This window comes from Pelophylax lessonae, assembly GCF_965119305.1.
Source record: "Pelophylax lessonae genome assembly, chromosome: 3".
NCBI lineage: Eukaryota > Metazoa > Chordata > Amphibia > Anura > Ranidae > Pelophylax > Pelophylax lessonae.
The window spans coordinates 586,381,285-586,405,536 of record NC_138770.1 but is presented as its reverse complement, the minus strand read 5'-3'; the positions used below and the strand labels follow the sequence as shown (position 1 = coordinate 586,405,536).

The 24,252-nt window shown below is 42.7% G+C and overlaps 1 protein-coding gene across 1 annotated transcript in view; it reads left to right on the top strand.

The window, feature by feature from the left end:
• C1D (C1D nuclear receptor corepressor) overlaps positions 1-24,252 on the top strand; it is a gene marked incomplete at its 5' end in the record, with an annotated part of 80,886 nt that overhangs the window by 38,895 nt on the left and 17,739 nt on the right. The window contains 2 exon segments of the mRNA XM_082252612.1: positions 5,581-5,647; positions 5,731-5,786. Of these exon segments, the coding sequence (XP_082108738.1) occupies positions 5,581-5,647; positions 5,731-5,786 (123 nt within the window).

Below are 24,252 nucleotides of genomic sequence, written 5' to 3'. Positions count from 1 at the left end.
GTATTTAGTTCCCTGTTTAGATCTTTCCTGTGGCACCAGATATGTACAACGATGTTCCATTGGGTTCAATATTCACTCTATCCAGCTCCCCTCTCATGCTCTTATGTAATCAGATAAATAGCCATCATTGTGCAACATCCAATTTTTTTTCAAATAAAAAATCCATAAAAGGTTTCTCTCGCATGTAAAAGTGCCCTTAGACTGGCACACCCAGCAATCCACTAAGCCTGTTGTAATGCTGCCCTGTCCAATAGAGCCGGAGTGGAATCCAAGCCTTGGTTTCGGTGCGGCTGGTGTGGCGTCAGCGTTGCTCCACTAATCTCAAAAACACTGTGTATTTTATTAATATTCAAAGCAAACTCCCTCATTCATCAATGTCTCCATGCTGTATTTAGTTGAGAACAACCCTCTAGCATCTCTGCCCATGGCCATCTTGAGTAAGGGCAGTTGATTCATTTAAAATGTACTTCCTATAATCCATCTGCCCTTTGTTCAAGCATGCATGCAGGAGAGTGTGCTTGGCTGAGAAAACCCCTCCTCTCCCGAAGGCTCCTGGGATGTAGGAAAGAAACCAGGAAGTAACTGAATAAATGTAAAATAAAAATGTTTAAAATGTAAAAAATAAAATATAGTTTCCTATCTATTTACTAATGCCAGTAGCATGAGGATTAAAAATAATCATTGTTGATTGGGTTAGTGAAATTCCACTTTAATTCTATTATGCAGTTGAAGTTTATATAAACATTTTATTACAGGTATCTTTGTTTCTAAATCTTTAAAAGTTATAAATTGCCAGTTTCATAATGTAAAAATTAGTATTTTCCTGTGTACATTGAGTATTGCTTACATAATCTGGTCGAAAGGCAGATCAGTGTTCAGCCAGAGTTGCTAATGGGTCTTATCTGCCTGAACATCAGTCCTTTAAGCTGAGACCAAAGATGGGCTGCTACCCGAGAATAGCTTATTTAGATAGAAGTAGCAGTTTAACGGTTAAAGCCTAATTGAGGTCCCAGAAATACATCTGCAGTCATTTAGACATTGTACAAACAGCCTCCATTTTTACCACCAAAAACTAACCATACACACATTTATCTGTTTATCTTTGATGCCTCTTTGGATGCGGCTCCCCTAGTGGCTCGGCTGTTTTGGCAGTGGTCCTTCGGCGTGTCCTTTGGCTCAAATGCTGGTCTGTTGAACAGACTTCTAAAAAATCCTTGACTGATGTTCCCTTTCAAGGAGATCGCCTGTTTGGAGCTACCCCCGATTAAATCATAAAAGGTCTCAAAGGGGGGAAGAGTACCTTTCTTCCGCAGGCTACTAAGAGTAAGGAACCTTGTCATAGAGGTGGGCCTTCCTTTTCAGCTCATAAGAAGTTTTTTCATCCCTCAGGGTCGACTGACAAGGGCTCAAAGCCTTTCAGGGCCTCCTCTGAAGGACCCAAACAAACCTGGTCCGGCAAGCCGAGAGCGGGCTTCTCCAGACCTGCAAACAAGGCTCCTTCAGCATGAAGGTGCACCCTCACCCGTTCAGGGGTGGGGGGATGTCTTTGCTGGTTTCCAGACCCGTGGACTTCCCTGGTGCAAGACAAGTGGGTACACAAAGTCATTCGGTCCGGCTAAAAGATCGAGTTTCGCTCTTGTCTCTTGGCAAGGTACTTTCCTTCCAAATTGCGCCTGTCCCCGGACCGCTTACCGGGTCTGTTTGGGGCAATACAATACCTGTTACATCAAAGGTTGATTGCCCCGTTTCGGACTTCAGAACGTTTTCAGGGTTTTTACTCAAACCTGTTTACAGTTCCCAGAAAGGAAGACAAAGTGTGTCCAATCCTGGACCTCAAGGCTCTGAACTGCTTTGTGCGGTTGCAGAAGTTCAGAATGGAGTCCATTCGCACGGTGGTGGCATCCCTGCATCAGGGAGATTTCCTCGCCTCTATCAACATCAGGGATGCTTACCTTCACATTCCAATATGTGCCAGTCAGCAGCGCTTTCTCCCCTTTGCTGTGGGAGAGGAGCATTATCAGTTTGTGGCGTTACCCTTTGGTCTCGCCTCTGCTCCTCGGGTCTTTACAAAAGTGTTAGCCCTGGTGCTAGCTTTGCTATGCCAATGGGGGATCGCAGTACTGGGCTACTTGGACGATCTCCTTCTGCAACCGGAGTCTCCAGCTCTAATAGAGAACCTGGAGATCACAATACAAACTCTGAGGGTATTTCGACTGGATTCTGAGTTTTCGGAAGTCTACCATGGTTCCATCCACAAAGCTGGACTATCTGGTTCTGACTCTGGACTCGGCCTTAGCCAGAGTGCTTCTTCCTCTGGACAAATTCCAGAAATTGCAGGCTGCAGTTCGTCTCCTGCTGTCCAACAGATGTTCATCCCTCCGGGCTTGCATGCAGGTGCTGAGCCTGAGGGTGTCTACCTTTTTTGAGGTGGTTCCGTTTTGCACAGTTCCATACGAGGTCCCAGCAAAGGGATATTCTGACCAAATGGGACAAGACTCCGCAGTCTCTGGACCATTAGATCCGGCGGAACGAAGGAGTCCCGGATATGGTGGTTTCGTTCCCTGGTGCTTCGGCTGGGCAAATCCTTTCTCCCCTTGTATTGGACAGTTGTCACCACGGATGCCAGCCTGTCCAGCTGGGGAGGCATCCTCAGCAAGCATTCTGCTCAGGGGATCTGGACGTGTCCAGACTACCGATCAATGTCTTGGCACTCCAAGCGATCAGACTGTCTGGACCATTGGACAGATTGCACCGTGTCCAGTGCGCATTCAATCGGACAAGGCCACGGTCGTGGCTAATGTCAATCACCGAGGGGGCACAAGACGTGTCCTCTGGCAGCTCTAGAGGTAGCCAGCATTCTAAGGTGGGCAGAACGATTCATTCCAGCCCTCTCTGCCGTATACATTTCCGGGGTGGAAAACTGGCAGGCGGATTACCTCAGTCGGCAGGCGTTGGACCAAGAGGAGTGGTCACTTCACCTGGAGGTGTTTCCTCTGTTGTCTCTCCAGTGGGGGCACACCCGAGGTGGATCTGTTGGCATCTTGGCTCAACAGGTGCAGAGGTTTGTGGCTCGATCAAAGGATCCTCTTGCGGACACCAAAGACACGCTGGTGGCCCTGTGGGGTCAGTATCGTCTGATTCAAGCTTCTGCCAAGACTTCTATGCAGGATCGAGGCAGAAGGGATTCATGGCATCTTAGTGGCTCCGGAATGGCCATGCCAGGCTTGGTACGCTGATCCGGTGCTGCTGGTCGCCTACGTTTCTTGGAAGCTTCCACTCCGGGAGGATCTGCTATCTGAAGGGCTGATCTTCCATCCTGCTTTACAGTCCCTGGCTTTGACGGCTTGGCTGTTAAACACAAGGTGCTGAAGGATAGAGGTTTATCTGAGTCCGTGATTCCTACACTGTATAAAGCTAGGAAATCTACTTAGAGGATTATCTACCATCGTACGTGGAAGATGTACATTGGTGTGAGTCTCTTGAGGTTCATCTTCGCTCTTTCACGGTGGCTCGGATCTTGACCTTCCTTCAACCTGAAAGGTTGAACAGAAATTTGCCTTGAGTACCATCAGGTGTCTGCTTTGGTGGTCTTCTTCCAACGATCTTTGGCCACTCACTCCCTGTTGCGTACCTTTCTTCAGGGTGTCCGAAATTTGGTTCCTCCAGTGCGGGCCCCGTTGCTGCCTTGGGACCTCAATTTGGTGGTTTCGGTCCTCCAGAATCCTCCCTTTTGAGAATCTTCATGAGATTTCCCTGATCACGCTGTCCTAGAAGGTGGCCTTTTTGGTGGCAATTACCTCTGCATGCAGGGTGACGGAACTGGCGGCACTATCCTGTCGCTCACCTTACCTGGTGATTCAGAGAAGGTGGTTCTTCGCGCCTGTCGTTCCTTTCAAAAGTTGTCTCCGATTTTCATTTGAATGAAGACCTTGTGTTGCCTTCCTTGTGTCCCAGGCCTGAACATCTGAAGGAATTTGCCTTGCATGCCTTGGATGTGGTCGGGGCAATTAGGGTGTATCTGCCAGCTGTGGAGTCTTTCAGGAAGTCAGACTCTTTGTGCTCATGGATGGGCCATGTAAAGGGTTGTCCGCTTCCTCTGCAACCATTTCCAGATGGATCAGACAGTGGTTTAGGCCTTTTCCATCAAGGGTCAGTTTCCTCCTTTCCCTGTTAAGGCACACTCTACTCAGACGCTTAGTGTCTCCTGGGCTTTCCGTCATCAGGCGCCAGTGATGCAGGTTTGCAAGGCGGCCCCTTGATCGTTGGTGCACGCGTTCACAAAGTTTGGATGTGTTGGTAACTGCGTATGCTTCTTTGGCAAGGTTTTGCAGGCTGCTGTTGAGAGGACCTGATCCTTTTTGAGGGTGTATTATTAATTTTCAGGTGGGCTCCAGTTGTTTTGGTTGAGCTCCTATTGCCTGGTTAGCTACTGTTTAGCTTTGGGAATTTTTTTTGCTCACCCCTCCATATTTAAAACTGCTTTGGGACATCCCAACAGTTATGAAGATATGAAGCTGTATCTGCCAATGAACTAAAGAGAAAATGGGGTTTTTGACTTACTGTAAAATCCATTTCTCTGATGTTCATTGACGGACACAGCGCCCACCCCTATGTGGAGTTGTAATTCTTCTGACACTGCTTGTAACAAAACTGAGTGTCTATAGCAGAGAGGGAGTATACTCCCTGGGACTGCCCATGGGCGTAGCCAGACATTTTTTCTGCCTAGTGTCCTACTCCTGTAGGGGGCAGTATAACCCAATGGTTGAATATCTGAAGCTGTGTCTGTCAATGAACATCAGAGAAATCCCATTTTTAAAGAACTTGCAAGTAAAAATTAGCCACAAATCTTAACTTGCAAGAATAAAGGATTATAAAGTAATGCAAAGTTGTAAGACCTCTTTTGGGCCCTAAATTTTTTTTATTTTTATTTTTTTACGTAAAGCCGTGGTATTACTAGCCTCCACGCAGGCAGGGGTTCTGTAGCCATAAGGTAAATTAAACAGTATTTTACTGGAAGCTAGCGGCATTGCTGAGGCATGAATATTGGCGCGGCCCACATGGCTACCTCAGCAGTGTAGGCGATCGGTGTGCTGTAATGCTCTGGCTTTCATCTATTTATACACAAGTGTCTGACATATTCGGTTGTGCATACATACTCCACCCTGTGCCAGGCAGGCTCTCTTCTGCAGCCCACAGACTTTATTCACTCACAGGGCCAGTAAAGTCTCCCTGGCTCACACACGGCTTCAAGTGGACTGTGTGTTCCAGCTCTCTGGTTTGTGCTCAGCTCATTTCCTGTCTTTCCAGTGTTGACATATAGCATTCAACCACATCTGGCCTGCGGGATGTTATAGTAACAGCCTAGGCCTTAGCAAACCATCCGATTTGGGTGCAGGCAGTCACAACATTTATAAATAAATGCTTGTGTTATTCCAATAACTGGTTTCATGAGCTGCAGAGCAAAGCCACCTAAGCACCTTTTAATAGCGCTGTTACTGTGAGGTTTTTATGAATATCGATTTCACTAACATAACTGTTTTGTGTTTTTATTTATCTTTTTTTTTTTTTTTTTTTTTTCAGCTAGATCCAATGGAGCAAGCAAAATTAGATTTGGTATCTGCATACACCCTCGGCTCCCTGTTCTGGGGTAAGTAGGGCCAAAATGTGACTTCTAAAGGCAACATTTAATAGCAATCACAAATGAACCTTTTCTGGTTTGTTCTTTTCTAGGGTATCTGGTCACTCAGGGAGTAAATCCCAAAGAGCATCCTGTGAAAGACGAGCTGGTAAGGAAAACTGATTTTATTTGGAATGCTTGCAAAATGTATTACGTGCAATATGATACTAAATATTCCTTTAGGCGATCCTTAACAACTCTTCTCTTTAGAGAAGCCTATCCTGCCTCCACCTGAGAACTGCACTTTTACTTTCTCCATCAAGTCATCACAGTACCTACTTTTTGTATCACTTGGCTCTCCCAGCAGAGTGTAGAGCTGGCCATACACTAGATGAAGCATTTGTACAAAATTCTCAGTACATTTGATGACTTAACAAATGTTTGAAGTACTTACAAATTATGTTTGTTTTTAACATTCAATTTTGGAATGAATGGGCTTTCCCGAATGAAAACCACATTTGTTTGTTCAAGAAAAAAGTTCCATCCTGCTTCTTCGAATCTTCTTGTCACTATGGTCAAAAGTGAACGTTGATTTGACCCCACTAACCATTAGAAAATCCTAAAACTAAAAGTTCTAATGAAATTCTACTAATGAAATTCTACTAGTGTATGGTCCTCTTAACCTCTCATTAAAAGGGCCCTCCTAACCTTCTTGTCTAGATTTGGATTGTAACTGTTGTAACTTTATTTGGTAAAACGCTTCACAAACTGGTGGTGCTACATAAATCATGTACATTCTAATAATAATAAAATATTTGAATATGTTCTATGTCAGTGGCAAAAGTTTGACATTACAAATATACAGTTATACTTTGTAATAACTACCCCCGCTTACCCCACTTTTTCAGACACCTGTCTCCTTCAATACAAGTCTGTATGAAGGAAGTTGTACTAAGGGGTGTGACCATTACTCGGCTCTGCCAGCACAGTGCTCTGCTGGGTGAGGGCTGTAAGCAACATTTTCTCTGAAATATAAAGTGTACTATGTACAGGTAATTGTTGTTAAAAAAAAAGTAATACACATTTTGGGGTCAACACCAGTCCCCCTTCATAAGGGCTCAACATAGGATAAACTTGGATGGACTTAGAAACCAGTGACTTCACAGATTAATATTTGAGCAAGTATTGAACTCTCCTCATGGAGAAACAACGAACAGTCCTTGAGCCTGAGTGGAGCTTTAGTATTCAGTCAGTCAGCCAGCAGCTGTGGCTGTCAGAATACTCAAATATTGCCTCTGTCTGATTGGATGCAGGTACTGTTTGGTTACAATTTTCCACCCAGCTCCTCTAGCAAAAATTGATTAACAATCAAATTTTGTTGAGTGGAGTGCTGTGTGTGAGGAGGGGTGTACTAAGGCAGGGGTCTTCAAACTATGGCCCTCCAGTTGTTCATGAACTACAATTCCCATCATGCCTTGTCATGTCTGTGAATGTCAGAGCCTTACAATGCCTCATGGGATGTGTAGTTCCGCAACAGCTGGAAGGCCGTAGTTGGAGGATCCCTGTACTAAGGGATGTGACCATTACTCAGCTCTGCCAGCACATTGCTCTGCTAAATGAGGGCTGGAAGCAAAATTTCACTGAAATATAAAGGTATTTTAAGCCATTTACAAGCACAAGTCAGTCACAAATCTTGACATGCTGAGGTTCAGGACTATTAAGAGACAAAAAAGGTTCAAGAATTCTTTTGGACTTTAAAAGGTTTATTTCTTCCCTCATTTATGTTTGGAGTAGTGACTGGGAAAGTGCTATAGCCAGTTTATCTGCCTATGAACCAGTCCACTTGCATTTTTTGGAAGGAGTGTGCAATGACCGAACCTGTCATTTTCTCATGACTATATTTCTAGGTTTTATTTTTAGTGCTGTTATAGAAATGTCTCAATGACTGTACAGGTTTTATGAACTTTCATACATACTGTAGCTAGAAATGCATTTGGCAGTGTAACTTTTGCATTTAGTTTTAGTGGTCCTTTAATCACGTAATCTGGGGAATGTGGGGACTGCCATTGCTGGTCTACTTCTACAGTATAAATGCTAGTTGTCTGGCTACTGACTTTAGTGCCGCTTACTGCAAGCACTGGCAAGTGGAATGCGGAGGGACAGGAGGCTGACATATTTGTGCCTCCCTCTGCATTTCTTTCATTGCTGCTTGCCAATGGCAAGTGCTGAGAGCTGGAGACAGGCGCTCACTATCCACACAGCCATCTCCCTGCTAGGTGCATAGTTGGGATGCTGTGCACTAAGGAGGGTGGGGGTGCCCTTTCCAAGATCACAGCTACTATTGCAGGGCATTGAGTAAGAAGGGACAAAGTAGTGCATGTACTTTGTCCCATCAGGAACCGAATAAATAAAGTCATGATTCAATTAAACAATTAGTGCAAGGAACATCCATGGCACTGTTGGCAAACAATTCTGGACTTTATTTGAAAGCCAGCATGCTTTGCAAATTAAGTGGCATAGATTAAATTTGTAATAATTTTTCAAATTTGTTAAATAATGACGGAAGTATATACTGCCTGCATGTTTTTTGGCAACCTTTGCAGAGAGACTAATTAAGATGTTTACTTCTTTGCCATTTTCCATCCTGCAGCCAGAATTTCAAATGTGGGACACACCTTCTTGTCTTGCTTTCTCTCTCCTTGCAATTATTCCTATGCAGTATTTCATACTTGTCAAATCATAAACACGCGTGTGTGTGTATGTGTATGTATATGTGTGTGTGTATGTGTATATATATATATATATATATATATATATATATATATATATATATATATATATATATGTATATATATATATATATGTATATATATATATATATATATATATATATATATATATATATATATATATAATTTGTGTGTGTATATATGTATGTACAGTATATTTATAATTTGAACTTTTTTATTTAATTGTTGATGGTAGACTGGGGTGGCAATTCATAGACAAAAAACAAATGCTTAAGAAAATCACATTTACCCATTTTTTCCAATGCTCTTTTTAACCACTTGCCTCCCTCCTAACGTACTTTTACTGGGACAAGTTGGCTCCCCTGCACAAAATTAAGTACCTGTATGTGTAGAGTCTCCAGAGAGTGTACGCGTGTCGCCAGAGGCGCGATCGCACGCTGATTGGCTAGAGGGGGAGCCAATCAGCGGTTCCGGTGGACCCGATGTCCGTCGGCCACCCTTGATTGTTCCCGAGAGACACAGAACGGCGTTCTGCCTATGTAAATAAGGCAGATCTCCAATCTGACATGGAGGAAGACCGAGATCTTGTGTCCTGCTAAGCAGGATCACCGATATCTGTCTTCTCCCCAGTCATAGCAACCCCCACACAGTTAGAAAGCACTCCAAGGGAACACATTTAGGCCCCTTTAAGCACACAGGCTTTTTGATCAGGTCCGTCTGTCAGTTTTTCAGGCGGACCTGATTGGACGCTCCATGCACCTCTATGGAGCAGCGGCGGTCAGCAGTGATATGTCTGCTGACACCCGCTGATATCCGATCTTGTCCATGAAATCCAGACGCACGGTAACCCTATTTTCCCTCTGTCTGGAGGATCAGATCAGATGAAAATGGACAGGCGGTCCGTTTTCATCCAACCTCCCATAGAGGAGCTCTGGCAGGTACATTTCAGTACAGTGAGCAGAGACATACCTGTCATCCGCCTGCTCAGTGGGGATTGGTGGATCGATCCCCCGCTGAGCAAAACGGAGTCCGCCGGGCGGAAAGCCTGAGTGAAGGGGCCCTAAAACCGTTGGTCGCCCCTGATGTTAACCCCTTTTCTGCCAGTGTCATTAGTACAGTAACAGTGCATATTTTTTAGCACTGGTCTCCAAAAAAGTGTCAGGTGTCCGATTTGTCTGCTGCAATGTCACAGTTCCAATAAAAGTCGCTGATCGCTGCTATTACTAGTAAAAAAAACAAAAAAAAAAATCCCATAAAAATATCCCATCATTTGTAGACGCTATAACTTTTGTGCAAACCAATCAATATACACCTATTGGGATTTTTTTTTTTACCTAAAATATGTAGCAGAATACATATTGGCTTAAATTTATGAAGAAATTTTAGTTTTTTTTAATTTTTTTTATTGGATATGTTTTATAGCAGAAAGTAAATATATATTTTTTTTTTTTCAAAATTGTCACTTGTCTTGTTTCTAGCACAAAAAATAACCGCAAAGGTGATCAAATACCACCAAAAGAAGCTCTATTTGTGTGTGTGTGGGGGGGGGCAACAATTGTATTTGGGTACAGCATCGCATGACCGCGCAACTGTCAGTTAAAGTAACGCAGTGCCATATCGCAAAAAATGACCTGGTTATTCAGGGAGTAAAACATTCTGGGACTGAAGTGGTTAAACTCTTGAGAATTAAAACGGTGGTTAAAGCGGTTGTATACTGAAAAAAAAAAAACCTCCAAGACAAAGGCATAATAAGCTAGTATGCATTGCATATTAGCTCATTATGAAATACTTACCTTAAAACGAAGCCCCGACACAGACCCCCGGACACTGCTGTGGGAGCTGACATGCTCCCTCTGTGTCTCTTTCGGATTCAGCGGCTCCGGCACTGTGAGTGGCCGGAGCCGTGATGACGTCACTCCCGCGCATGCGCGCAGGAGTAATTTTCCGGCAAGTGCCCAGCATGGAACTCTGAAGGTCCGCGGCTGCATGCAGGGAAAATATCTCCTAAACCGTGCATGTTTAGGAGATATTTATTGTACCTACAGGTAAGCCTTATTATAGGCTTACCTGTAGGTAAGTCACAAAAATGAGTATACTACCGCTTTAAATCTGCCAGAAAAAAAGAAAAAGGTTGTAGTCCCCCCCCCCCCCCCCCCCGCAAGGTCAAGGCATAAAGTGCTAGTAAATATCACATACTAATACATTATAAAAGACTTACCTTAAAATAAAGCCCTCCGGCGACACGCTGTCACCGCTGAGAGAGCTTCCATCTATACCCGGTCTTACCCCGGAGTTTGCCGGCTCCGTCCCCTTAAATGTCCGAGTCACGATGATGTCACTGTTGCTATACGCACGGGAGTTAGTTGTGACACAGTGCTCTGGATTGACGTCATACTCAGTATGCTGTCAATTCAGAGCACTGTGCTCATGCGCTGGTGTCGTCACCGGCTGCAGAAATAGTAACTCTTCAAAATGGTGCATTTTTAGGAGATATTTATTGTACCTACAGGTAAGCTTTGTTATAAGCAACCATGCAGTGTTTACTACCGCTTTAATACTATTCTACTATAGGATACAGGTTTTTATGTCATCACAAACTAGATCTGAACAATTAATCATTAAAAAATTGCGATCTCGATTCACCTCTCCTTACGATCTTAAAGAGGAAGTAAACCCTCCTCTGCAACTTTTACCTATAGGTAAGCCTATGATGAGGCTTACCTATAGGTACTGTAAATATCTCCTAAACATGTACCGTTTAGGAGATATTTACCTTACATGCAGCCAGTGACATCACTGGCGCATGCGCTCTGAAGGAACGGCCGCTGGTGCCGTTCCTTCAGAGTCCCGTGCCGTGACCGTCGGCTCCCGTGCGCGGGAGTGACGTCACCGTGGCTCCGCCAATCAGATGGCCGGATGCCAGGATCCCGGCAGACGGGCGACTGGACATGTCGCCTGTCATACAGGTAAGCGGGCGGCACGGCGGGGGCTCGTTCTAAGGTAAGTATTTCGTAATGAGCTAGTATGCGGTGCATACTAGCTCATTATGCGTTTCTCTTTCAGGTTACAAAAATTATATATGGGTTTACAACCTCTTTAAAACAGCATTTCCTCGATTCTTACAGAGCCGTTCTCTGCTCACTCACAGCTGTCAGGGAAAAAAAAAAAGAGCCTCCACAAATGTTTATCAACTTTGTTAAGGCTGCTAGATAACTATAAACACAATGTTTTACAATTTATAATTTTGCTCTTTAAGACAATGTATAATTTTGCTCTTCACACAGGCGCGGACCCGACTTGCGGGGGCGACCTGTGAAGTCGCGGTGCGCAGCTCGCACCGTGACCTCGGAGCGGCCAGCACGGACTTCATATCATTGAAGTCAATGCCAGTCGCTCCCGGTCGCCTCAAAGAAGCTCAGGACCCTTTTTCTAAATCGGAGCGACTTGAGTCGCTCCTATTAGAACGGGTCCTGTGCTACTCTATGGCAGGCGACCCACGGCGACTTGTCAGGCGACCTGGTCGCCTGACAAGTCGCCCCAGTGTGAACGGGGTCTTAGCTCAAAGGAATGAGCTTCCGTCTGCAAGTGAGGGCAGTTTAACCTCTTAAAGACAAGGCATTTTTCTGACACTTGTTGCCTAAAAGTTAAAATCATTTTCTTTTTTGCTAAAAATTACTTAAAACCCCCAAATGTTATATATATATATATATATATATATATATATATATATATATATATATTTTTTAGTAGAGCCCCTAGAGAATAAAATGGTAATTGTTGCAGTATTTTGTGTCACACTGTATTTGCGCAGAAGTCTTTCAAACGCAGTTTTTTGGGAAAAAATGCACTTTAATAAACTAAAAGAAAAAAAACAAACAGTGAAGTTAGCCTAATTTTTTTGTATAATGTAAAAGATGATGTTACACCGAGAATCGTGAGGTAATCGTGATCTTTATTCTAAGCAAAAAAAAAAAAATCTTGATTCTCATTTAATCCAGAATCGTGCAGCTCTATCACATACTAACTATTCCTTAAAAATGGCCATAGGGTTGTGTTAAGTGTTCATTGATGGAAGCCAATAACATAAAAATGGGTACACTCAATAAAATGTGTTTTAATTGGAAATGATCTTACCTGAAAAGTTTTGAAACTCTTTATAATTTGGAAAGAGGCTTGGCCTGGTAGTAGATGCTTGAGGAGAATTTTGAGCTTGCTCCTTAGTCGGTCTCTTTTAACAGGCATTATGTCTGGACTTTCTGCCCTTCCCCTTTCCCCATGGCTTAAAGAAGGAAACCTAAGGGATCTGAGTACACACCTAAGGCTGCTTTTCAGCACATTTTCGCTGTGGCTATGCCAAATGATTCCTTACAGCCTGCTTTAAAAATGGTACATCAGGTACAAGATTTGCCTTCCCCACTGGCCTTCCTGAATATCCAGCTGTTGAACGGGTGAGTAGTAGGTGCCCTCCTTCAGGCCGAGATCCTGATCCCCCACACCACAGGGAGGCAGATCCTAGAATGATACTGTTGATGTAGCATCTCGCAGACACTTCCAACCCTCACCACAAGATAGTATGGAGCTGCAAATCCAAAATGATTAAGGGCTCTTTCACACGGTCCGCCTCCGTAGGCGGATCCGTGCTGCTCAGCGAGGATCGATCCGCGATCCCCGCTGAGCCGGCGGATGACAGCTCCGTCTCTGCTTGCAGTGCGGAGAGGGAGGTGTCACAGCCCCCGCTTCTCTCATTGGGGGATCGGATGAGAGTGGACCGCCTGTCCGCTCTCATCCGATCCGATCCCTGAACGTATGGAAAAATAGGGTTTCCATCCGTCCAGATTTCATGGACAGGATCGGATACGGATGGCAGCGGGTGTCAGCGGAGATGTCTCCGCTGACATCCGCTACCCCATAGAGCTGCATGGAGGATCCGATCAGATCCGCCTAAAAAACTGACAGGCAGATCTGATCGGATCGCCCGTGTGAAAGAGCCCTAACAGAAATACCCTGCGCACACCTTTTGTGAGTTCAAAAAAGTATAAAAAAAAAAAAAAACAATAAATGAATGAAAATGTGCTGCTGCTATAATCTACAAGTGTTCCACACACTCATTATTCAATATTGAAAAGCAAAAAGATTCAGCGCTGCACTATAACCATCAGTGTACTGTGAAACTCCAAAATTAAGTTCAAAGAATAAAGAACAAAAACAAGAAGTCCATGTGTTGTCACTTCATGATTATTCTCAGCTTCTTATTCTTTTTTTTTTTCTTCTGTGAGATTGACACACTATGTGCTGCACACCGCCACCATTAGCAGCTCACCTCACTCTTTGACCTATGATCAATAGGTCATGTGGGCCTGTCCCTTTAGGGGTGTAATCAGATGTACCAAATGGTTATACCAGGGGTGTCAAACTCAGTTTCATTGCGGGCTATATCAGCATTATGTTTGCCATCAAAGAGCCAGTTGTATCTGTAAGACTTTATAAATGTATCTACTCTTTATCATTAAATCGTTGTCTCTGTATTTGACTATTTACTGGTTTTAGTAATTAATTTTGATATCATTGGTGTGTAACTCTCCTTTTTAAACTGGCATAAAATTGTATTATTCTCATAATAATTATAAGCAGATGTCCAGAGCACCCTCCCCCTTACATTAAACCTCTCCCATCAGATGAAAAAGATGGTTAATTTAGTACTGCACCAACATCCCCATAAAGAATATCAACATTTCCCTTTCCCTTCTCTTTTTAATACTCCCCCCATCAGATGTCAAGGGTCCCTCATTCTCCCTTACATTACAATGCACCCCCTTACCTTGTGCTGCTACTGGGAAGCAGAAAGTGCAGGGCCTGGAGGAGGACCAGAGGGAGGACTGGAGTGAGCTGCAAGGGTTTACTGAATTCTGAGGCCAGGTGAGGTTGAGATGAGGGGGTGCTGCAGCTTCACAGAGAGGTATGAGGGCCACATGAAATGGCCTGGGGCATCATGGGTAGAGGCTGCAGCTTTTGGCTAATATGCCGTTCACTATGCATTTTTTCAGTACTGTCCCCTTAAGTGCTGGATTCTGCTCAGTCCTTCTCACATCAATCCTCGAAGTTCTCTTGTGCTCCACCGGCTCCGGTCCTACGTGTTGTGCCACGTCTGGTGGCATAACGCGTATGGGGCGGAGCCGGTAATGTAAGACCTCTTACTTGGACAGTTGCGAGGAAAGGAAATCAGAGGATTGATGTGAGCAGTACTGAGCAGAATCCAGCACTTGAGGGAACAGTATTAGAGAAATGCTTATAGTGAATGTCATATTATTCACAAGCTTCAGTATCTATCTGTGATGCGCCCTGTATTGGTCTGAACAATGATATGTGCAAGCTAGCTATTGTGCACCAGTTTCTGTGCACTTTTTATTGTGCGTGTTTCCGTTTTATCATTTGTTTTTTTTTTTATACATTTGTGGTTTAATATGGAAAGCACTATTATCTGTATGCTGAATTTCTGAGCATTTTCTCTGGATCTCTGAGGAGCACTCACTCACAGTCTGATTGGATCGAGGAAAGAACATAACCGTTTGGTACATCTGATTACATGCCTTAAAGGGACAGGTGCACGTGACCTATTGATGATTGGTCAAAGAGCGAGGTAAGCTGCTAATGGCGGTGGTGCGTACAGCACATAGTGTGTCAATCTCCCAGAAGAGAAAAGGAGTAAGTAGTTAAGGATAATTCCGTGGCACAACACGTGGCCTTTTTGTTTTTGTCCTTTATTCTTTGGACTTTATTTTGTAGTTTCACAGTACACTGATGATTATGGTGCAGCGCTGAATCTTTTTGCTTTTCTTTATAGTATGTGTGCAATGACGTCTGGCTGCATGTCTGGTTTATTGGAGGCCTTTACCCTGCTTTTCCCACCCCATGCACAGTTCATTCTCAGGGTCCAGGAAAGGAGAGCACAGTTCTTGTCAGAGACAGCATTTTATACTGTAAACCAGAGCCCTTCTCTCCATCTTTGATTTTTCTGTATGTTGTTTGGTAGATCCGATTTTCTGCAGTACTGTGCTGCAGAATCACCTTTTGATCTTATCAATATTCCTGACCTGTGATTGGCTTGTACAATATACTTTTATTGTTTTCAATATTTTAGGATGGATGTGGATGATTTCAAAGTTGCATATTGGGGAAAAAAACCAAAGTGGTCCCTTGTGTGTAATTTTTCTTGCGTCTTCTCAATGCTTCTTTTTATTACCATATGTTTTAGAAAGTGGTATTTGATTAAGTTTTATCTTGCTTAAAAATGTGGTGTACTTTGGATTTCTCCGTTTACGGATATACTTTCTTTGCTTGACTAATTAATGACATTTTAATACTAAACTAAATTTCCTTTTCTATTGGTTATTGACTGGTTCTAACGGTTGCCCTATGTAAGTTTCATTTTTCTTTGACAATGTAGGAGTTTACCAGATGTTAAGGTAGAAGTTAGCATGTGTGATTAAATATGTGGTGTATATACATTTTTCCCCTTTATGTGAGTGTTCTATGCTTTGAAGCATTGCAAGTGAAAGAAAGAGCTATCGCTTAGTGCAGCTGTGAGTGTAAATTTTACAGCTGTAGTCTGTAACGTTAGATTTTATACTCTTTGTAACAGTATATATCTTGTAGAAGTTACAGGAATTAGAACCTCGCAAGCAACAGCGCTATCCATCATTTTTACAGAGGGAAACCATGACAAATAAAATAATTAGAACAGCCAGATTTTGTGCATAGCAAGAGACCAGAGATTAGGACTTAAGCTGGTGGATTTTGGAACGTTTCCTTCAGTCCAAAGATTTGCAGTTGGCTGGTGGCTTCCTTCTGTGAGCTGACCTTTTTTAAGTGATGATTATATATGACTGTAGCACAGCGTTGTAGACAGCAGACTGGAGCTACAGGAGGCATATCAAAAGGCCTGAGTTGAGTGCGGAGATAATGAACTTGTCTGAAGCTGTGAGACTTCAGCGTGATTCATTTATCCCATATTCTATTTAGTCACCAGAAAGTTTTTTTTTTTGCTTAGGGCTTGAAAAAGTGTGTTGTGTTCAACTTTGCGTGCCCCATAAATACTTAGCATTATACTTATAGCTTGGCATGTATAAGGGCAATGTCAATACATACACACTTAGGCTGCTTTCACACTTGAGCGTAGCATTTTACCGCGTTTTTTACTGCGATTTTCAGGCGTTTTTGGAGGCAGGCATTGACATCTATCAAAAACGCTGATAATCAGTCTAAAAAGAAGCTCATGTACTTTTTTCAGCTACAGGCGTTTTGCAAAACGCTCAGATGGGAACAGGGGCCATTTAAATGAATGGGGTTTTACTTGTTGGGCGTTTTTGGAACGTTTTTTTTTTTTTTTTTTTTTTTGCGTTTTTGGAGCTGAAAAACACTCAAAAATGCCCAGGTGTGAATGGAGCCTTAAAGAAGGCTGAGTATCAGTAATATGTTTTCATTCTAAATGCATACAGGTATGCCCAGAGTTACAAACATATGTTTTCATTCTAAATGCATACAGGAATGCCCCGAGTTACAAACATCTGACTTTTATATACGACTTGTACTTCAAGCGGGGTTCCACTCATTTTTGTGTTTAGTAAAAGTCAGCATGTACAAAAAGTGTAGCTGCTGACTTTTAATAAACACACACTAACCTGTCCCACGGTCCAGCAATGCGGCCGCACGAAACCCCGAACCTCTCCTCTCAGGCCGCGCCGCCGGCATCTCTAGTGTGGGGCCCCAGCTGTGATAGCTTGCATGTTCACAGCCGGGTGCGCACTGTGCATGCACGAGTTGCGTTGCGAGTGGCCGGGCAATCTTCTTTTACCTGTGACGTGTCCCAGAAGATTGCAGGGAGGGAGGGGGAGAGGAGAACCTGTCAAATCTGAGCTTTTCTTTCGCTAAAGGTGCTGATAATGGCCAACCATAAATTTATATTCATTTAGATTCATGATATTAAAAAGCTGAATATAAACCAAATATATTTATAAAAATCTATATATATTTTTTTTAACAACTGTCATTTTCCGTTTCGATTTTTGGCAAAGTGCATCCTGCATTTTCGGTTTTGCCACCAAAATGTCAATTCGGTGCACCTCTACTGGTGCTACATTTCGTGGGACTTCCACTGACCATGTCTTCTGCTTTTCTCCTTGGAATGACAGCACTTTGTTTGTTCAGACATCTTCAATAGCACAGAGGTTTATATTTTCTTAGGTTCTGGACTTTTAAAGTGGTTGTGAACCTTAGACGTGAAATATGAAAAAAAGCACATCCTTCTATACTATGTACTTCTCTCTTTCCAAAGCAATGAGTGTTATTTCTGTCTGCTGCCTGGTTCCTCTGCTATCAGCATGACTCAGCCTTATAACTGGCAGCTTTTCCCATTTCCCCAAAAGATAAAATGGTGACAGGGGAGGGAGCTGCAGCACTTAGCCTGACTGTTTTCCACAACTATGCTTGTTCTCTGTACTGTGTATCACCTAATGTTGGTCATTCACTGGATATATGTGATGATTTATAATCACGTTCAGTAGGGTAGAAATTTAAATCTAGTAAATGGCTAAAAGTGTTTGTAACCCTAACAATAAAAATGCATGGATCTTTCCCTTTTAATGTATATTTTATATATATATACATACATATTTGTCCTTAGAGTGCTTCTGTTTTCACTTGTTATTCCTGCCAGTTCCCCTCTTCCTAGTAATAAACTGACCTGGTTAACATGAAAGCTTATCCATGTGGTCAGTTTACATCCTCTATCGTCTTGTTTGGAGATACAGGCATGCTGTGCAAGTGCATAGCGTGCTTGTAACTTCCGTGGTCCGTTTCAAGCCACGCCCTCTGCGCATCCCTCATCCCTCCTCCTTTGATTGAACTTGCAGAACCTGGCTGGGGAAAGGGGGAAGTGATGTAATGCTGTTGGGTCTATGATCGTGTTTCATCACCTTGAAAACGGGGATGATCGGTGGCAAACATCACTTCCTCTTATGTGGTGCCCTGATATAGATACGCCGATCTGCAGGTCTGTGAATCGCTCAGGAATGAAAAGTGGTCACGTGACCTACAGTTTTTAAGCTGTCAAAAGGATATCTAGGAAAGTTATCTTAGTTATAAAGATGGCTCTATTCAATGTTCTCGTTTAGCTATTCAGTATTATACCTGGTGTTACTTTACAACTACTTTAAAATGGCCATTCACTAGTGGAATTTTGTTGAACATTTTTAGGTGTAAAAACATTTGTTTTATTTTCTAATAGTAGGATGAAATCCACAGTTTTTTTACCTCCATGATGAGAAGATTCGATGGAGCAGGATGGAAAAACGGATGAGTTTACAGCCACTTGTCGTCTGTTTGTCCATCAGTTTGTCATCCTATTGTCAATCAGTTTTTTCTTTTTTTTTTTACATCTGCCAGCTAGAGTACTTAATCACTTGAGTCCTGAAGCCACTTTTTCATGCAAAAACGTAAGGTTTGTCCATTTACATCCATTCTTTGTCTAATAAACGTTTTTTTTACCGGAATAAAAATAGGGCTTTGATCCGTTCCAAAAAACGGATGTTGATGTAAATGGATGATCGTCTGCTTTTCCATAGAGATGTATTGATGTTCGTTTTCCATCTGTCAACGGATGAATGAAAAACAGACAAACGGTCCGCATGTTTGAAAGGGGCCTTTTTGTCACGTTTTGATGCATATTTTTATCCGCTTTGTTAAAAGAAACTCATTACAAGTGAATGCATCAGAGCAGCACAGAGCTGATGGGCAACAGAAGGATATATCTAAAGGCAAAACATTTTTTTTTTTTTTTTTTAGGCTCCATGTACACGGGACGTTGTAAATGGCCGTTTAGGAGCAGTTGGGCGTTTTTTTCAAAAGCCCCTGAACCCACCTGCATGTTATCTTATCTGTCCATGTACACAGGGTCGTTTACAGTCATTTGCAGTCAGTTGAGTTCAGGGACGTTTTTTGGAACGCAATTATTTGTGTTCGAACGTGTGTTTCCCGGCGTTTCAAACGCAAAAACGGGACCAAACGTGATGAAGTACTTTCAGCCACGTTATACGTTTTTTTTTCTTCCATTCAAAATAAATGGTTCCCTATGGGAGCCTATTGATTTGAATGGAAGTTGCACCGCAAGTCGGATCTGGATGATCCGCCTTGCGACACGACTTGCGCTGTGAGAATCTTGAGGGGGAACTCAACGCCAAAAATGGGAAAAAAACTGCGTGGGGGTCCCCCCCAGGTTCCAAACCAGGCCCTTCGGTTCTGGTATGGAATTTGAGGTTTTTTCGGCGTGGGGTCCCCCCCCCAAAATCCATACCAGACCCTTATCCGAGCACGCAGCCTGATAAGGCAGAAAGGGGGAGGGGACGAGCGAGTGCCCCCCCCCCCTGGACCATACCAGGCCACATGCCCTCAACATGGGGGGGGGGATGTTGGTGCTTTGGGGCAGGGGGAGCTCTGCACCCCCCACCTCAAAGCACCTTGCCCCAATGTTGATGGGGACAAGGCCCTCATCCCCACAACCCTGGCCGGTGGTTGTAGGGGTCTGCTGGCAGGGGGCTCATCGGAATCTGGAAGCCCCCTATAACAAGGGGGCCCCCCAGATCCCGGACCCCCTCCCTATGTGAATGGGTAGGGGGTACACTGTACCCCCTACCCATTCACCCCATAAAAGGCAGTGTATGTAAAGAACGACAGGAGACGTTTTGGAAAGTTTAATAAAAATCTTCATCCGGACTTCTCCGCTCTGGTCTTCTCCCCGCTCTTCTTGTCTTCTGCTCTTCTGCTGTCCAATTTTCTGCTCTTTTGCCCTCGGCTCTTCTTCCTCCTCCTGTCCTCCTCTGACGCTGTCCCCGGTGATTATGCCGGTCTCCGGTCTCTGCAGCTTGTCTCTCAATAGGCTCCCATAGGGAACCATTGATTTTGAATGGAGGCAGAAAAAACGCTGCTAAAAGCAACGTGGCCAAACATGCAATAACTCCAATGGAAAAAGCTACTGAAAGCACGTTTTAACAGCTGCTTTTTCCCGGCGTCAGAACTAGCTTTGCAGCACGTTTTTTTCTAATGTCCAGTGTACATGGAGCCTTAGATGGAGTGTTGAGGCATTAAAAGCACTTTTAGGTTTCAATGCTGGCTAGGTACCTGTTGGAGAGATTTGCTCTCTCTAATTATCCTGATCACTAATGTCACTATGAATGAAAGTGAGGGTAAATCCAAAATGTCAAAGTTGTCACTAGAACAGAAATATAGGGGAAATCTACTGAGAATACTTGTTCTCCCCGATAAGAAGTTATATCCCTTATTTACTAAAAATGTTTAAAATCTGATGCAACTCTGCAAAGAAACCAATTGGTTTCCAAGTTTTTTGTCAAAGCTTAATTGAACAAGCTGAAGTTAGTAGCTGATTGGCTACCATGTACAGCTGCACCAGATTTTGCACTCTCCAGTTCTGGTAATTCAACCTCATTGAGCCCTTGTTCACCTTGAATGCATTTTTTAAATCATGAGACTTCATCTCAAATTGCACGATTTCAAAGCAAAAATTTGTCAGTGCTACTTCAGGTGCGACTTGGAAGACATCTGTGCGGCTTAATGCACAGATGTCTATGCAAGTCGCACCCAAAATCGCCAAAGTAGTGCAGAAACTACTTTTTCAAATTGATGTGGCACCGCAAAGTCGGAGTCGCACCAATTGAACACTGCCATTGCCAACAATAAGGTGCAACTTATCCTGCGAAATCGCAGGACAAGTCACTCCGATGTGAACGGAGTCTAAGTCTACAGGGCAGGAAATAAAGGAAATCTCCCTAATGGGACACAGATGGCAGGGGAGAAAAAAAATGACAGTGATTTAATTCTCCCCTACTCTTCCAAAACAAAAATCTTTGCCTTTATTTATATATATATATATATATATATATATATATATATATATATATATATATATATATATATATATATACATACATTAATGGTTAGACACCTTGACCATAAATTCCATAGTTAATGTTGCATGTAGGATATATTGGGGGCACCATACCTGCCCATGATGCCAACTTTGAAGCAAAGACTCATTCCCCTCCCTTCCTCCTTCCACATGGCTTTGTTGGGAGTTTCAATTAGAGAGAAGCAAACAACTTCCTGTGTTCTCTTTAGAATTGCACTATGAGAGCTCTGTGATAATACATATCATCAATTCAAAATTTATTATCTGAGAAAAAAAGTTCTTCTAAACTTACCAAAAGCATTCTAGTTTTAATTAGTGATAAGGGCATAACAGTTCATTTGGAATTTAGCAACTAGCGAGTCAAATTTAGTAGCATGTCCTTACAGCACACTGACTAGAAGATGAGAAAGTAAACTATCTAGGTAGCAGCTGTTATTTTATAGTTTTAGGTCTGCTTGACTTCTGGTATTTGTCTAAAGTTTACATCTTGCATTACCCCATCAGAATGGTGATGAGTTGGCCTTGTCTACCATGCAGCATATAAACGTGTTGATAAACTCTGCTTTTATAGCACAGTAAAGCACAGTGGTGCCACAGTAGTTAAAGCGATATTAAATCCAAAAGCAAACATTTATTATTTTGCAGCTTACCAATTCTTAGATGTGATGGCTGCTTTAGTTTAGTTTTTAGTTTTTTTTTTTTTTTTATCTGGCGATCCTGTCAGTAAGGCTCTGTTCACATATATGGAATAACAAAAGATGTTCACATCTAGGCATCCTAGATCACGGGCGGAATCGCAGTGATTCTGCCCACGATCAAGAATCGGCGCAAATTGCAGGACGCACTTGCGATCCTTGTTCCAATGGGCACCCTGATCATGGCGCCATCTTGCCGCGATTGTCGCCCGACGAATCGCGGTAAAATCGCGCAAACAGAATTACGGGACACCTGTCGCCCAAAAGAAGTTCTGGAACTTCTTTTGAGCAGCAGGCATCCCCGGATTCGGTTTGCGTGATTTTACCACTGTTTGTCCGCCCAAAATCGCGCCACGATCAGGGTGCTATTGGAAGTAACAGGGATCACAAGCGCGTCCAACAATTTGCGTTGATTCAAGATTGCGGGCAGATCAAGGACGCCTAAATGTGAAGGGAGTCTTTGGTTTTTCAAGAGAACAAGCCTCCTTGCAGATGCAGCAGTTAGAGGATTGAGACAAACCATATAACACTGACAGGATTGTTAACAATGATCAGCTTTTATTTATTAATCCCAAAAGAAGAAAAAAAATTGTTGCTGTAACTGCTTAAAAGGTGTTAGCTGGAGTTGGCTTCAGTTTGTTAGTGTATCTAAATCTGCTAGTGCATCTATTGCTACCCTCTCCCCAGACTGGCAGTGCTGCTGTCCAAAGGTGTCTCTGTTGCTCCTTCATCCAGAGTGTTGGTACCCAAATACAAGAGGGATGTTTACTGGCTAAATCACCTGGTGAAAATATAGGTAAACTATCCTAATAAAGAAATTGAATGCAGCCACCACATTGAATGACTGGTAAGCTGCAATATATTACACTTTTTTTTTTTTTTGTTTATTACCACTTTCACCACTTGTGGACTGCCCGCCCACAATGTACTGTGCACAGGCAGCCGTGCAGGTAAAGTGTCATACTGGTACCTTGCTGCCAGGTTTAGGGTGCATGCATGCTCATACACAGCACACGTAAATTTACACAGCAGAAGTCTTGTCAGCAAGTCCTGGCCAAGGATTCATGGCCCGGACCTGCTGATTTGCTTTGTCCAATCAAAGCCCAGAGCCCTGTGTTAAACATCAACACAGTGCTCTGTACGGAGAGAACGATCTCTGTTTCTTATCCCTGAAAAGTAGTTTGTTAGTGCAAAGCAGGGATAAGAAACATAAAGATCTGTTGGTAAAATCAGCACATTACACATTGTTAGGCACACACACAACCTCTTGATCTCCCTAAATGTTAACACCTTCCCAGCCAGTGTCATTACAACAGTGACAGTGGTATAGTGTTATCACTGATCACTGTATTAGTTTTACTGGTGATGTCAGTGGCAGTTGGTCAATGTCAGATTGTCCGCCGCACTATCGCAGTCCCATTATAAGTCGGTGATCAACGCTATTAGTTGTAGTAAAAAAAAAATAAATAAATAAAAATTCTAGTATATATACCATAGTTTGTAGGCACTATAACTTTTACATAAACCAATTAATAAACACTTATTGGGATTTTTTTTTTATCCAAATACATCTAGCAGAATAAATTTTGGCCAACATTTCTGAAGAAATTTGATTTTTTTTTTTAATTGGATATGTTAAAAAAAAAGTAAAAAATATAAATATTTTTTTCAAAATTTTTAATCTTTTTTTTTTTTTTTTTTTTTTCATTTATATCACAAAAAATAAAAACCCAGTTGTGATCAAAAGAAAGCCCTATTTGTGTGAAAAATAATTATAAAAATTAATTTAGTTTGGGTATACAATTGTATGACCACACAATTGCAAGGTAAAGTAGCACATTGCTAAATGCCAAAAAATGGCCTGGTCATGAAGGGGGTAAAACCTTCTGGAGCTGTGGTGGTTGTTAAGATTCTACTTCTATAGCTACGGAGACACGGCAGTTAAGCCAAGGCAGACATATTCTTCTACATTTCAAGATCCATGGAGTTTACTGGAACAAGTCTTTGAACAAGTCTTTTCCCCGACAACAATAGAAAAGGCATTAAAAATAGGCGGAAGCTAGCTACTTGGCTTCTGGAATGTGTCCAGCCTTGAGTTAAGCTTACAATAAATTTCCACACCTAGCCACTGTTAATGTCTTTCAGAAATGTCCACATTTGTACATCCATTTTTATGTATTTTTAAGATTTTGCATTGCTGTTTGAGAATGTATT